General features: G+C 37.5%; 1 protein-coding gene across 1 annotated transcript; it reads left to right on the top strand.

The window, feature by feature from the left end:
* Positions 1-720: 720 nt before the first annotated feature.
* On the top strand, positions 721-12,705 carry ppp4r2a (protein phosphatase 4, regulatory subunit 2a). The gene is made up of 9 exons (XM_053482932.1): positions 721-822; positions 1,517-1,598; positions 1,752-1,922; positions 3,757-3,850; positions 3,939-3,976; positions 4,490-4,564; positions 4,658-4,795; positions 4,952-5,241; positions 10,703-12,705. The coding sequence occupies exons 1-9, from the start codon at positions 789-791 to the stop codon at positions 11,047-11,049; spliced, it is 1,269 nt and encodes a 422-aa protein (XP_053338907.1). The 5' UTR covers positions 721-788; the 3' UTR covers positions 11,050-12,705.
* The last annotated feature ends 2,348 nt before the right edge of the window (positions 12,706-15,053 follow it).

The following is a 15,053-nucleotide window of genomic DNA, read 5'->3' as shown; positions in this document are numbered from 1 at the left end:
CTGGAGAATATCCCAGAAGACTAAGAGCTTCGAGGTGGGGTACTTCACTCACACAACCGCAATTTGGGAATGCCAATTAGAGTGATCTGTATGTTTGGACTGTAGGAGGAAACCTGGAGGAAACCCACCAAGCACAGGGGGGACATGCAAACTTCGATCATATACAGAAGAGGCGGGAATCAAACCCAGACGCTTGAAGTGCATGGCAACAGTACTAACCACTACGCCACAGTGCTGTCATAAGATTATTATTATTATATTACAAAATCAACGATATTCCACTTTTTTGAAGTGCACTGCTGGAAAAACTAACATGACTTGTGAGTGTCCATTCACATGTTAATTTATTTAAGGTAGAACAAGTGGTTTCAGAAAAGCATCCACGCCACAGGGTTATTATTATTATTATTATTAAATTACAAAAGAAACAGCATTTTCACGATATTCCAATTCTTGCTAAATTGCACTGCACTTGAAAAACTAACATAACTCGGGAGTGCCCCCTACAGGGCAGGCAAAACACCACATGTTAATTTATTTAAGGTTTAACAAGCGGTTTCAGAAAAGCAACTGCGAAAAATTTAGCCTTGTCCAAAACTCAGAATTCGTATTATTTTCTTAGACAGCTAAGCAGTCTGTGTGTCATATTTAACTTTTTTGCTGCTCTTTTGCTCTCTATCTGAGCACCGAGCGCCCGGCAGTGACGTCACTGGCGCCATATTGGTGTGTCTGTTGTCTTTCTGTTTGCGGCTCGGTTCAGGGAGCTCTGGGGAGAAAATCACGCCACCATGGAGCTCAGTACACTTCTTGGCGCTTTCCGAGGTACTTCAAAACCATATCGTGTCTTGTGTTTTATTACTATTGGGAAAAGTCCTGCTGTTTTGTCATTTTTTTCTCCAATGCCAGATGACTAAGTAAATTAGCGCTAACGCTAAGGTAAGGTTAGCTAGCTAGCAGATAGCTGTGGTTAGTTAGCTCGACACTTTACCAGGATATTAGTTATGTAACTTAGCCGGTAAGCTAATGGAGCAGTCACTCATATAAACGCTTAAAACAAACAAACATAAAGCTGCTTTTTTTCATACACGCAGGAATATTATTTATGTAAAGAATATTTAGTTCGCATGAAGATAACTGTCAGCTTTTTTGTATTATTTACTTCTGTAAATTTAATGTAAAGTTATAAATGCTAATATCTAACATTTTGCTGTTCTCTGATGTCAGATTGTTGTAGTAATGGATATGAATTTGCCATTGTGTTTTTTTGCATTAGTAAAACCATGTGAAATGTATGGTTTAGTAGATTAATGTTATTTAACTCCAGTTGTGGGGACCTCTTGTACAGTGTGGAGTTTTTTTTCCCTGTAAACACAACTAATCCATCTGATTTAATAATCTGTTTAGGGAAAGTTAGGGAAAACCCTAAGAATTGTGCAGTACAGGGGGTCCACAGGAGTGGAGCTGAAAACTCCTGGCTTTAGATCATCACATCACTCACTTTACCTGCTTATTCCAGATTTTGAGAAGAAGGGGAAAAAGGAAACATGCCCCATTTTGGACCAGTTTTTGTGCCATATAGCCAAAACTGGGGAGACGATGTGAGTTGGTTTTCAAAACTTTTATTATTATAATAATTATTATTTTTCTAATAATAGAAATCATTCAAGTTGACCCGAGACAGCATTGTGGACAGATGAAGTCAGTTTAGTTTACATTAAACTAACAGAAATGCTTCTTATTTCTTCTTCTAGGATTCAGTGGTCCCAGTTTAAAAGCTACTTTCTTTTCAAGCTAGAAAAAGTCATGGATGATTTTAAAGCCTCGTCTCCAGAGCAACGAGGTCCCGCCAATCCAAACGTAGAATACATTCCCTTTAAAGATATGAAGGAGCGCATACTTAAAATTGTGGATGGCTACAATGGGTAAGACAGCATAATGTAACTGAATATTTTTTTTTATCCCTCGTTAACAGGCTTTTGTCAATTTAATCAGCTGTGCTTTGTTTCCCACTGCCACAATATTCTGTGACATGATTATTTAACCTTTTTAGACCTGCCAAACTTTACACAATTTTTGAGCACGAGCTTTGCAGTTTAACATTAGAGTGTGATAATATGCATAATCATACAAAACCTGCCAGTAGAGCATTCTTCTTCTAGTTAAATTTTATGTGAGGTATGAATGTGGAAAGAGATTTTGATCACTGATATTACTGCTGTGTTTGTCTAGTGGAATTAACTCGTAATCCTCACTCCTGGTTACATCTCGATTGTATAATGATTAATCTTGAGCAGCTAAAAATCAATATCTCATACTCTTACTCAGCACATCTAATTCCCATTTTGATCACTGGCATTATTAAAAGCTGAGTGCTTGCTTAAAACTCAGCAATCTGATATAGAATTGATTTTTTGGGGGGTTAAAATAAGACTACAATTCTTAAGTGTTGGGGGGGGTTGTAATAACATTAGGTCTATGGAAAAGCTAGTTACTTAATAGAAAGGTTTTTGTTATTTTGGTTAATGTTGCACTAGTGTGCTGTTAGTCACTACATCACTTTATTTTTTTAACATATTCAACCTAATACATGTCTTGTCTTAGTTATCTTATGGTTCTGCGCTTTTAATGTTATAAACACATTAATGTGAATGACTTACAGCGTTTTTACAATAGGGCCCCGGGACCGTTTCTGATAACACTTGATGCCAGAGTCTGGTTTATTTTGATCAGTAAGAACACCGTTGTTCCGTGCTTGGAAACCGTGCCGAGTCTGATTGAAGACGTGGATTTTGAGAATGATACAGTGTACTCGGGCATAAAATAGATTAGATATGGAAGTACTCGTAGCTGAGGACAGAAGTCGATCACTGTTTAGATGCGCCAAGTTTCATCAATGCTGTTCGTCTCCTTGTAAATCTCCATGTGCGTGCAGCATGCGCCAATTGCATCTCCAGACCTACACAGCCATAGCTGATAAAGTATGAATGGCTATGAATATTGGTTGCCGTTGACATTTTCTCCCAATATCCATAATATTAAGCAAATTGTGAAAGTTAACTGCCTTGTTCACTTTATCTGTTGTGTTCAGTGGCGATTTACAAACCAAGTAGGTCAATACTGCCATCTGCTGTTTCAGAGGGTGTAAATACAGAAGCATATTCGAGAACGAAGCACAAAAAAAAAAAAACAATGTGATCATTCTTGGGTATGGTACAAATCAGTTGCACCTAATGTGAAGGCGCCCTTACTTTATTAGATGTAACATTGTCCTACTTCAAATAGAGAAAAATGATGTTGACATACAAAAAATGTCTTGTTTACCCCAGTCATGGTGACTGTAGTCAAATGTTAACATTTTTATACTACTTTTATACTAAGGACAATTCTTATGTGCAGATTTTACTGCATTTTTTAATATGCCCATGTTTAAGATGTGTAAGAATCTTACAGGTATTAAACTTGAATTTTTATTGGTTTGGCTCACATCTCTAAGGTTTCAGTGGGGTTAGAAAACTTTTTTTTAAATTCTGTTTAATATCCTTGTAGGGGTCTTATTAAAATAGATAGGATCCATGTGTAGTCCACCCTGCGCCTAGAAATCTAGTGGTTTTAAAAGAGTAAAATGTTTTTGCATTTTTCAGTTTTACTTATACATAACAGATCCGAAATGTCACCTAACAGTGCAGGTTGCGACTTGAATGCAGAAATGCTAAACTCATGCTTTGACTTTTTAAATTGTTAATCGCTTTGTTCCAGGATCCCTTTCACAATCCAGCGTCTATGTGAACTGCTTACTGAGCCGAAGAGAAACTACACAGGAACAGAAAAGTTTCTCAGAGGCGTAGAGAAGGTAGGCTGTGTTTGTGGGACTCTTTGATATTATATACAGTTTCCCAATTAGCTCTCTTGACAGAACCTTTCTGTTCATTTTATTGCAGAATGTGATGGTGGTCAGTTGTGTGTATCCTACCTCAGAGTGAGTGATGCTGCCTTTTATTTAATTGCATTCCACAGACTGGAGACAAAATAATTTTGGAGCACCCTCTTCTCCTTAACACAGATTTTACTAGTCTCTAGAACTTAACTGTAGGGACAGAAGCCTCCCATGTACGGATAATTTGGTTGTTATGTGGTGAATGAGAAGTCCATAGAATATGATTAACATAATTATAATACTATCTAACCACTCAGTAAGCACATGTGCCCTGTGGATCCTGGCATCATGAGAGAGACTACTTCCAATAGAATAGAATTGTGGAAAAACCATGCATTAGGAATTCCAGGGCTTTTAAGTCTCACTTGCAAAGTGCTAATGATGCTTGTTTAAACAGTTCTTGAACTTGAAAGACACAGAATATTAGGTATGGTCCCTACTAAGCTTGCATGAAAAATCACCTATTTGTGGATCAGGGACCACCTCTTGCATGATAAAGTGCTGTAAATAGGTTAAATGTTTTACCGAATGCCTTGATCTTATTTGTCATTTAAGAAAAAATGGTTCCATTGGTGTAAACAGAATGAATGGAGTCATGTTTCCTGGAAATGCTTCTGCACTGACTGATAGGTAAGGACTGACACTCATGGCTTTTGTCAAAAATGTAAATGTTCCAAAGTCCCTTTGATGTTAGAAACCGTGATCTCTTTCTCGTTCTGGTAGAAATGTGAATGGTCCAGGAACACCTAGGACTGTAAATAGAGCAAAGCTTTCTTTGTCAAGCAGCATAACAGCCAACGGCTTCCCGGACAGCACAGAGACAAGCGAGCAAGTTCACGAACATACAGATCGGACCGTCGGGTAACGGTTTTGACACCATTCTTAGCAAACTCATTCAAAGCTAAAGAGAATACACATTCTCTTGTATGCAAGAGTCCAAGGCAGGACCTTGAGAACTGTTTAGATTTATTAATTTAGTTCTTAATAAATAGAAAATCTTTTTGTTCCTCACCTCAGTGATTCCCTGACATCAGAAACTGTATGTTCAAGTGAAGCGTTGACAAAAGGCAAGCACCGCAAAGACGAGGCACTGGAAGAAGACGATGACGAGGATGATGACGACGATGTTGAGGACAGACATAATGCCAAAAGGTTTAAGATGGATAACGCAGAGGAGGAGAATGAAGCCAGTGGGAAGGAGTTGTCTTGCCATCCTCCTGTTGAAAGCTCGACAGATGTGGCCGAGTCCTCTTTGCATGTTGGTATGGAAATGAAAGATACATCTGCACTTGTTTCTGAAGACCAAGGTAAGATTTGATTGCGATTGATTGTTTGTTTGTTTGTGTTTAATTTGTATATTGTGTTTTGGATCTATTTTTGTGAGTTTTTCCAGCCTGATTTGTCAAGGGGTGGAAATTTAATGGCTGTTTGTTTATTTTTTTTTCCTACCAACCAAATTTTAATAAAGGTGTAATAAATTTTAAAAGGTGTACCCCACCTCATGCTCAGAGTCCACTGGGATTGGCTTTATGTCTATCCTGCACAGGATAAGTCGTATGGAGGATGAGTGTGAGAGCTGGTTCTTTCCCAAGATGTTTCTATTTAGCTAGTCAGTTTTATTAACCTGCTGGTTGGGTAAAGAACAGTCACACTGTATCGTCACTTTTTAAATTCAATTCAATTTTATTTATATAGCGCTTGTAACAATTGTCATTGCCTTTAAGCAGCTTCACAAAAATGAAAGAACTTTTTAGAAAAAAAAATATTTGGAAGTGTGTATGTGTGAGAAAAATGTGTCTAGATAATAATGAGATGAATGAATGATGAATGAAATGTCTCTGATGGGCAAGCCAAGGGTAATGGCAACGGTGGCAAGAAAAAACTCCCTGAGATGGCAATAGGAAGAAACCTTGAGAGGAACCAGACTCAATCAGGGAACCCATCCTCGTTCTGTTGTCTGTGCAGTTATTTAATGCAATCATAGGAGTTTAATATTTATGTCCTAGTAAAATGATGTAGCCAAAATAGTATTCTAATTAAATGCTATGTTTTACTCATCTTTTTAAAAAATGCAATTTTTTTTTTTCATCACAGTGACTAGAAAAATAGTGCCTGTATTTATAGAGAAAGTTACTGAAAGGGAAGTTTTTTGGATGATACTGTGAAGTTTGTGCTTTGCACTATTTATAGCTCCTCTTACATTTAGAAAGTTAATAGTTAATTTGTCGAGCTGACTTATTACCATTTGGTGCAGTTTTAAACCATCGATATGGGTTTTTTAAAAAGTTGATACAATAGTTATGCTACTTCAACTTTTCCTGTCCACACTGACATTAATGCTTTTACCTAGAGACTACACAGGAAAAAAGAGGGATAAAGTAGTAGAGATTAGGTGTAAAAATCGATTCAGTAAAGAACATGGTTCTTTTGTTTTCCAAGTGAGAGGCCACCACACTGTCTGTTAAAAATTGTAAGAAAATCTAAAAAATTAGTATATTTATGAAATCATGATACTTGCAAAATAGCAGTACAAATCGAAGCATCACCTAGGTATCACAATGTGGTCCCTGGTGATTTCCATTCATATAAAATACTCAGCGCTTGTTTTGTGCAAAATGAACTCCAAAATTTAAGTGCTTTCCTACTAAGCTTATTTGAGCCAGTACCTTTTAAAGTTATGGTAAAGTGTCCCCTTTTGTTTCCTAGGCTTTGTCTCTTGCTATGCTGTGGGCGAGGGATATGTGGTAGCAGTTTTTTCAGTTGAAACTGGCTTTTTAATCATGTTACAAACTGAGAGAAATATTTATACAATATAAACTAATAGAAATGTTAAACCCCAAATTTGAGGAGGAATTATACAGTATATGGCAAAGCATCACTTAATTACCTGCATACTGCCTTTACAAACATTATTTTCATAAAAATACCCAAGCAACAAATGGTGGTGAACTAGTTTGCGTACAAGGGCAAATAAATAAAAAAAACATAAATGCACAATCAATATTGCAACCCTTCTTGTTTACCATAATACACCCCTAGCAGATTTCTTATATTTGTCTATATAAATCGGAATCTGAGAATGTTACTCTAGACTAATGAAGCAGTGAAAAGCGGTCACCCTATCATCCGGATATTGCGAGTTCAAATCCTGCTTCAGCCATCTGTATTCGAGAGTCTAGGGAGCAGATTGGTGGTGGGGTGGGGTGTCATACTTGCACTGTCACATCTACAGAAAGCAGCACTTGCCAATCATGGGTGTCTGTGAACAAAAGTGGAAAGTGCTTTCCTCCCAACCCCCAATATGACGTGACGCCAGCTGGCATCATGTGTCTTGGAGAAGGCATGTGATCTGTTATATTTTCATTTTCAATCGAATTTTATTTTCACAGAAAAAGTAGGTGTGTAAGAAGACTATCATAAGTCAGAGCACCTTTACATGGACTTGAAGGAGATCTCGTTATCCCATGCATACACATTATTTAAAACATGGGGATGAATTGTAGCATTTTGAGCGCATGATGTAGTAAGATGTGGCTTCAGTGTTAACTTTTTTTCTCTCTTGCAGTATAAATGAAGCTTGAAACACACTTTCTGTTGGGGCAGGAGATTTTTTAGGCTTTGCGGCATTAGTTGCAGAGTGTGTTTCAACAAGGGAGACATATGATAAATATCAATTTACATGCAGATGCTTAGAAAGTGTGGAGGTGCGACAATGTAAGACAGGATAAATCCAAACATTGGCACAGCTTTATGGAACCCCAAATCAAACTATATTTATTATAATAGTATCATTTACCTCATTTTAAAATATCTCGCTAATAACTAATAGCCACAAGCAGGTCCTTTTGGTTTCTCCAGAGCAACTGAGATGTTATACATGCACAGATTTAATCCGTGGGTTTTACTAAGTACGGAAAACCCCAGACTGCAGAAGTACTCCAGCTGTTAAATTTAAGTACAAACTCTCTGAAAAGTTATCTCCGGACTTTACAATGAAATGTTAAAACAAGTACACCAACAAGAAACCTACACAAGAATACTATGACGCATTCCTCTGCCACACTGTACCTCGTGGTGGACCCTGACGTGCATCTCACCAAAAATTAAACCAAATGTTACAAATGTCCATCCGGTACTATTACATTTCCAGATCTTTGGTGTAAATCGATCATTTTCCTGTACATCCTTACTTACATGTCAGAACAAAACAACGATCTGAAAGTCTGTTTTAAATACAAACAAAGGAAAAAGTAGGAGGAAAAAAACATATATGAGTAAAAGCAAACTAGTTAATATATAATTTTTATAAAAAAGATGAAGGAAGGGCCCCCACACCTGTTAATTTCAGTATAGGTTTGTTTTGAACTTGTGATGTCGATATACTTCGGGTTTTGTCTGTTAAATACAATGTTGTGTAATTGTTGAGATACTTTAAATGTCTTTTATATTTGTATGCTGTACAGTATAAGGTTCTTATGACAGTAAATGCAAGTAGGGTTAAAAACTTGAGTATGCTTATTTATGCTTTTAAAGTATAACATAAAAATGGTATTATCATCCTGCTAAAAAGCAGACAGAGAAGTAAGAAATGCTTGTTTATTGTTTTGTTTGAGGCAGTATAGCCATGTGAAGTGCAGCCTATCTGCATTTCAAAACAAACTCTCCATACATTGGAGAACAGACTCAACCCAGTGACGTACTGTAGAAATCCCACCGCCAACTAGTGGCTCGGCGGTGTAATTGCATAACGACACATCAGGGTAGACGTATAAATGCTTACAACGCCAAACAACACTTTGACTTGTTTCCAGTGTAGTCTTGTTTCGGGTGAAATCGTTCAGTGTGGAGAGTAGGAATATTTACATACATATAGGCAAATAAATATTGTTTTAAGACAAACTTGAAAAATCCGGAACTTATCCCTTGAATCATGAACAGTCAGTCATCTATAGTTAGTCTTTAAATGGTAACCAGAAATGGTAACCAGAAATAGTTATAGTGGAAACTTTTTTCACGAACGCTTCGGAGTATGAACAAATCTTTTTGATAAAAAACCAAAAAGTTGCCTAAAATTTGTTTCGGTTCACGAACTCCTCCGTACATTACCCAAAAACCACCATCCCAAGCTGCCGCTATCAGTTGAACAAAGGCACAACTGCATCGTTCAGCATCAGTTTTGCACTGTATATATTTTATGTTGTTTGGGTGTAAAATAGCTACAGCTTTTAAATAAATATGGTTTGCAGAAAATTGTTTTATGAGGAGTTTAATTTTTTTGTTTAACTGTTTATTATATGCCCTGCAAAACTTAAACTTTTCCACATTTTGTTACAATACAACAACAAATATAACTGTATGTTATTGGAATTTTATGTTCTAGACCAACACAAAGTGGCACATAATTGTGAAGTGGAAGAAAAATGATTAATGGTTTTCAAAAATTTTAACAAATATCTGAAAAGTGTGGCATGCATTTCTATTCAGTCACTTTTGTAGACCCACCTTTCACTGCAATTACAGCTGCAGATCTTTTAGAGTATGTCTCTACCAGCTTTGCACATCTAGAGAGTGATTTATTATTATTATTATTATTATTATTATTATTTTTTGCCCATTGTTCTTTGAAAAATAGCTCAAGGTTAGTCAGGATGGAGAGCATCTGTGAACAGCAATCTTCAAATCTTGCCACAGGTTCCCAATTGTATTTAGGTCTGTACTTTGACTTTTTAACATGCTTTGATCTAAACCATTCCATTGTAGCTCTAGCTCTATGTTTAGGACTGTTGTCCTATTTGAAGATGAGACTCTTTCTCATTCTCAAGTCTTTTGTAGACTCTAACAGGTTTTCTTTTAAGATTACCCTGTATTTGAAAAATGACTGGAGCCAATCAACCCTGACCAGCTTCGCTGTCCCTGCTGTAGTCATCTAACCAAAGCACCTTCTTCCACATGTTTGCTTTGTCCTCCACATGGCTTGTCGCACTGCAAACGAGACTTTTTTCAACAATGGCTTTATTCTTGCCACTCTTCGATAAAGGTCAGATTTGTGGAGTGCATAACTAATAGTGGACAGATTCTCCCACCTGAGCAGTGGATCTCTGCAGCTCCTCCAGAGTTATCATGGGCCTCTTGGCTGTTTCTCTGATTAACACTCCCTTTGCTTTTGCAGTTGTTCCGCACTCTTTTCATTTTCGGATGATGGGTTGAACAGTGCTCCATGGGAAATTTTAAAGATCAGGATTTTTTTGTTTTTAATAACCTAACCCTGGTTTAAACTTCTCACAACTTTATACCTGACCTGTCTGGTGTGTTTCTTGGGCTTCATGATGCTGTTTGTTCTCTAACAAACCTCAGAGGCTTCACAGAACAGCTGTATTTACTGTAGACTAAGATGAAATTACACACAGGTGGACTCTATATTTACTATTTGAGTGACCTCTGAAGGCACGTGGTTCCACTGCATTTTAGTTAGGGGTGTCAGAGTAAAATGGGGCTGAATACAAATGCGTACCATACTTTTCAGACTTTTATTTGTAAAAAAAAAAAAAAAACATTTATTATTTTCCTTTCAATCACATAAAATCAATCATTTACGATTGTGGTTGTAACATGACAGAGTCCCAGGAATATGAACACTGGAAGGCACTGTACACCCCCCATTTTTAGTATATATTTTTTTTCAACCAGGCGTAAGTTCTGCTGAAAATTTCTTCTGATGTACATTTTATTAAAATGTAATTAAAATAACTGATCTTACTAATCTCGCAGAGCCCTCCAGCACGCAGTCAGAGTCTGGAGATGACACAGCTGGCGAATTGGGAACGCTGGACTCTCGTGGCTCCTCCCAAAGTAATGAGAATGGATGTGAAGCGGAGCTGTCTGAGCCCAAGGCAGAGCTAGAGAGGCTGGACCCTGCAGAAATGGATGAGTCTGAGGAGAACAGTGACCCAGTAAGCAGTAGCAGTAACAGTAGTAGTGAAGAAAGAGATTGTCATGCAGATTCAGAGTCTTCATCTCCCGGCAGTTACACAGAGCCGGCAGCAGAGGGCAGCATCATTGCAGAGGACACTTCACAAAGCTCAGAGCCTACACAAGACGATGTAGAGCAAGACTGAACACACTGGTGTCTCTTCTTTTTTTCTTTCTCTATAACACAGCACCACAGCAGCCCCAAATTACCAGCAGCACCTGGAAGGAAAGTGTGCGTCTTAAAAGAGGAGGACAATTTTATGGTAAATCAAAGAACCTTGTCCTCAGGTTTCTACCCAAACCCTGCATGGCCTTCTGACAGCCACACTTTATGCTGTGTATCCGTTTTTTTCTGGAGAATGAATTTAACTTGAGCTTTTTGTTTACTGACAAGCCTACAGGGTTGAATGTATGATGATGGTTAATCCCGGTTATCACCCAGTCTCTTACAATTGATTTTTCACACATTTTCTATAAAGGTGTTTAATGAAAGTCTTGTGTCCCTGTGGTTTTCCACGCCCATGTTTTGCTATAGACCAGAATTATGCTGTTAGAAAGATGCTTTAATCTACAAACCAGAACATTCCAGGGGCCTCTTGGAAGAAAAAGATCATGTAGAATTAAACCACTTACGATTGTCATTCAAACACCATTTGTTTCTGAATGAAGTCAAGGTGTCTGGAGGATTATGTAAACAGAATCACTGGAATAATACATTTTATACTTGTAAAAATCAGCATTATTATTGTTCAGCAACCAAAAAGATAAGGTTAATGGACCAACACTTATATTTCTAAAATTTTAATTTGTTTTCTAGAAACCAAGAAAGGGTAGATCTTTTAGTGATTACTGTTCAAGCAGCAAGAGGCTGACCAAATGCTCATTCACTTTTAATTGTATGTGACATCACCTTTTATCTATACTGCCTTCTGCATTTGCTTTGTTGTGGCACAAAGAGAGAGCCATTTTGGAGTTTCTTAATTTATTTTTCAACCACTCAATGTTTTCTTGTGCTAAGAATGTGAAAACTCCTATCTGTAGTGCAGTTAGGCATGGCTTTATTGCTCTCTGGAGGAATGTGATCAAGTGTGGAATAGAGGAGCACCAATTAAGTTCTCTCCTCCACTTTTTTGGGGGGGAAAGTGAGTCATAAAATGTCAGCAGACTCTCAGCTATGTACACGGTAACAATAGTTTTATTTTTTTTTTCTTTTCCTGTTTTCTTTTTTAAAACATTACACATTTTTAGTACTCCTTGGTCAACATTCTAGCATTTTATGGTGCTGTTAAATGGACTGTAATTTCACCTGCATTAGATATTCATGCAGTTAGTTGGAATGTAAGTAATTGAAATTGCTAATTGTATGTTTGTGTTTAACCACTATTGAGCAATTCTTATTGATGTCTGTAATAAGCTTTTCACGTTACATTTCCTCTCCTAGCAAAAAGCAGTTCTGAAAGTGGTGATGAACTTATGAACACTACTCCCCCCACTCCCAGTTTAGTAACCTCTCCGCTAACATAGATATAGGCCTCATATCATATCTGTAACAAATTTCAGAACTCCTTTTTTGATATGTAGAATTTTTTAATTTCTATAAAGTAGATTTTGTAGAACATAAGTGTTCAAGGCCTTTGTGTAAAGTAATCAATTTTATTATTTCTCAGAGAACTGATTGCCTGGGTTTTCAATACAGTATTCAAGTAAAGCAATAAATGTTAAGTCAAAATGTTGATGAGACTTTATTTGTGCATGACAAAGTAGCAGCCATTCAGAATAAAATAAAATTTGGAACACTGTCACTCAAGCTCTTGTTTGATGATTGTTTTAAAAAAAATATTTTTTACAACATTAAGGGTTAGAAAAATATCAAATAAATGCTCTATTCTGCAGTTACTGTATATCTCAAACGTGAGTACAGAAACCACTTTGGTATTTGTTCTCAAGGGACAATACTATAGAAATGAAAATTGGATATACTTTAGAGTAGTCAATGTGCAACTTGTATAGCAGAACGGTTTTACTGTTCTCTCACAATAACTCAACATGCAGACTTTGTCTAAATAACAAAAAAAATAAAAGAGTACACCCTAAATGAACTTTTCAAAACTGTGTCCAAAGTGTCTAGCAGAACCTTAATCCTCCTGGATAGGAAATTCACCAGAGCTGCACATGTTGTTGATGGTATCTTTTTCCACTCGTCCATAATGATATCATGGAGCTACTGGATGTTAGACACATTGTGCTTTGCCACCTTCTGCTTGAGTCCCACAGGTGGTCAATATACTTGGCCACTGACAAACACATGAACTTGATAAATTCGACATGTGACTTTGCATGGTTAAAGATGTACAGCTGTTATAACTTGAGGTGTACTCACTTTTGTTGCCTGCTATTTTTACAGTAATAGCTATTTGTTGAGTTATTTTCAGAGGTTGAGTTCCAAGCTGCATTGATTACTCTAAAATATTTCCAAGTTTCATTTTTATATTATTGTCTTTTGAGAAGATATACTAAAATGTTTGCTGACATTGGAGGTGCACTCACTTTTGTGAGTGGCTGTATGTAAAAATGCCTTAACAGTAGCATGTTAGACAATAAACTGTGTTAAGCAAAATCAAGCTAAAGCTAAATGTATTGTCTCAATTTATTCTTAGCCATCATTTTTAATGAGCATCTGAGCCACTTTGAAATGGAGCTTGAAACAAAGCCCCACTTGTGTATAGGATTGATGCAGGAAGGAAAATCGCTGAGGAGGTAGCTCAGTGCATTAAAAAAAAGAGTTGCACCTCCAGGACAAAACAGAATACATAGTTTCAGTGCCTCAGAGCTAGCCAACAGACACAACCCTCAAAAACACATCCACACAAACACTAACCCTCCTTCACGCCATAGGGTTCAGCACAAACCTCAACCGTATAAAATATCAATAAGTATCATCCTTATTTCAACAGAAAAAAAAATCCCTCTGATATAGATAGATATAGTTCCCCACATTGGTTCCAATGGAAAGAAGTTTGCTAAAATTTGATCCCCATGCACCAACAGTGCACTCAAAATACACATCCCATCTCAGGTGAGCTGAGCCACATGATCATTCATGCTGTGACTGGATGTCCACAAGGTTAAATGCAGGAATCTCCTGTGGCACTGCTTTAATGGCCAATATACTCTTGGCACACCGGGCAAATCTCTGCTTTCGTGACCATGTTCATCTGTACTTGGACACTGTCAGCACTTTCACAAACAGATCATGCTGCCCCAAGAGGAGCTACAGAAGACCAATCCTCAATGTCCAGTACCACCCAGCACTACTGAGACAGATTAGTGAACTCCCCATGGTGGCCATGTGACTGCTGAAGCCGTTACAGCACAACTGATGAAAACTTGTTGGTGGGCCACAACAGTTGCCAAAAGCCAGTGCAGCAGAACTAGACCAGCAAAAAAACAAAAACAAAAAAAAAAAGCAGTGAAGAGCACCACACTGTTGTTGAGCAGAGAACTTTGCATACAGACATTTTAGTTTTTTTTTTTTTTTTTTTTTTTTACAGTCTAAAGATTTGCATTTTTAGGGTAACTGGTGTTTGCAGATTGATTGGAAGAGTGAATGTGTGTGCTTTTGTTCAACAGTCAGTTATCACCCTATTCAGGGTTCTGGTTCAGTTCCCTGGGATAGGCCCTCTAAAACCCCATACAGGTTGAGCACTTTAAATAATATAGATAATTAAATTAAATATGTCATTCTTTTCTCATTTGGAATGAACTGAAGTTAATGTATTGGAAGCAGGAAATACTCTGTGAGCAAGCGTAAGAATCTGAGGGACGTTTAGATGGGCCAAATTGTGATGGCTGGATAAATGGGTCAGAGCGTCTCCAAATCAGGTCTTTTGGGGTGTTTCTAGTATGCAGTGATTAGTAGCTACCAAAAGTTGTCCAAGAAAGGACACCTGCAACAGGGTCATGGGTGCCAAGACTCAGTAATTCACATGTAGAGTGAAGGGCCCATCTGGCCCAATCTGTCAGAAGAGCTACTGTAGCGAAAACTGTTTAAAAAAGCTAATACTGGCACACAGTGTAAGCAGCGGCATAGCTCCAGACTAGTCACTGCGTCCTTGAGGGCTCCTGTCCAACACCTACAAGGTGTACATGG

This window comes from Clarias gariepinus, chromosome 22 (genome assembly GCF_024256425.1).
Source record: "Clarias gariepinus isolate MV-2021 ecotype Netherlands chromosome 22, CGAR_prim_01v2, whole genome shotgun sequence".
Classification (NCBI taxonomy): domain Eukaryota; kingdom Metazoa; phylum Chordata; class Actinopteri; order Siluriformes; family Clariidae; genus Clarias; species Clarias gariepinus.
This window is presented reverse-complemented; position numbering and strand designations above follow the sequence as displayed.

Excerpts from the sequence above, each read along its gene's own strand:
- ppp4r2a (XM_053482932.1), top strand. The coding sequence starts at position 789 with ATGGAGCTCAGTACACTTCTTGGCGCTTTCCGAG. Across the intron at positions 4,565-4,657 it reads GCTTCTGCACTGACTGATAG|AAATGTGAATGGTCCAGGAA; the intron begins GTAAGGACTGAC and ends TCGTTCTGGTAG. Across the intron at positions 4,796-4,951 it reads CATACAGATCGGACCGTCGG|TGATTCCCTGACATCAGAAA; the intron begins GTAACGGTTTTG and ends TCCTCACCTCAG.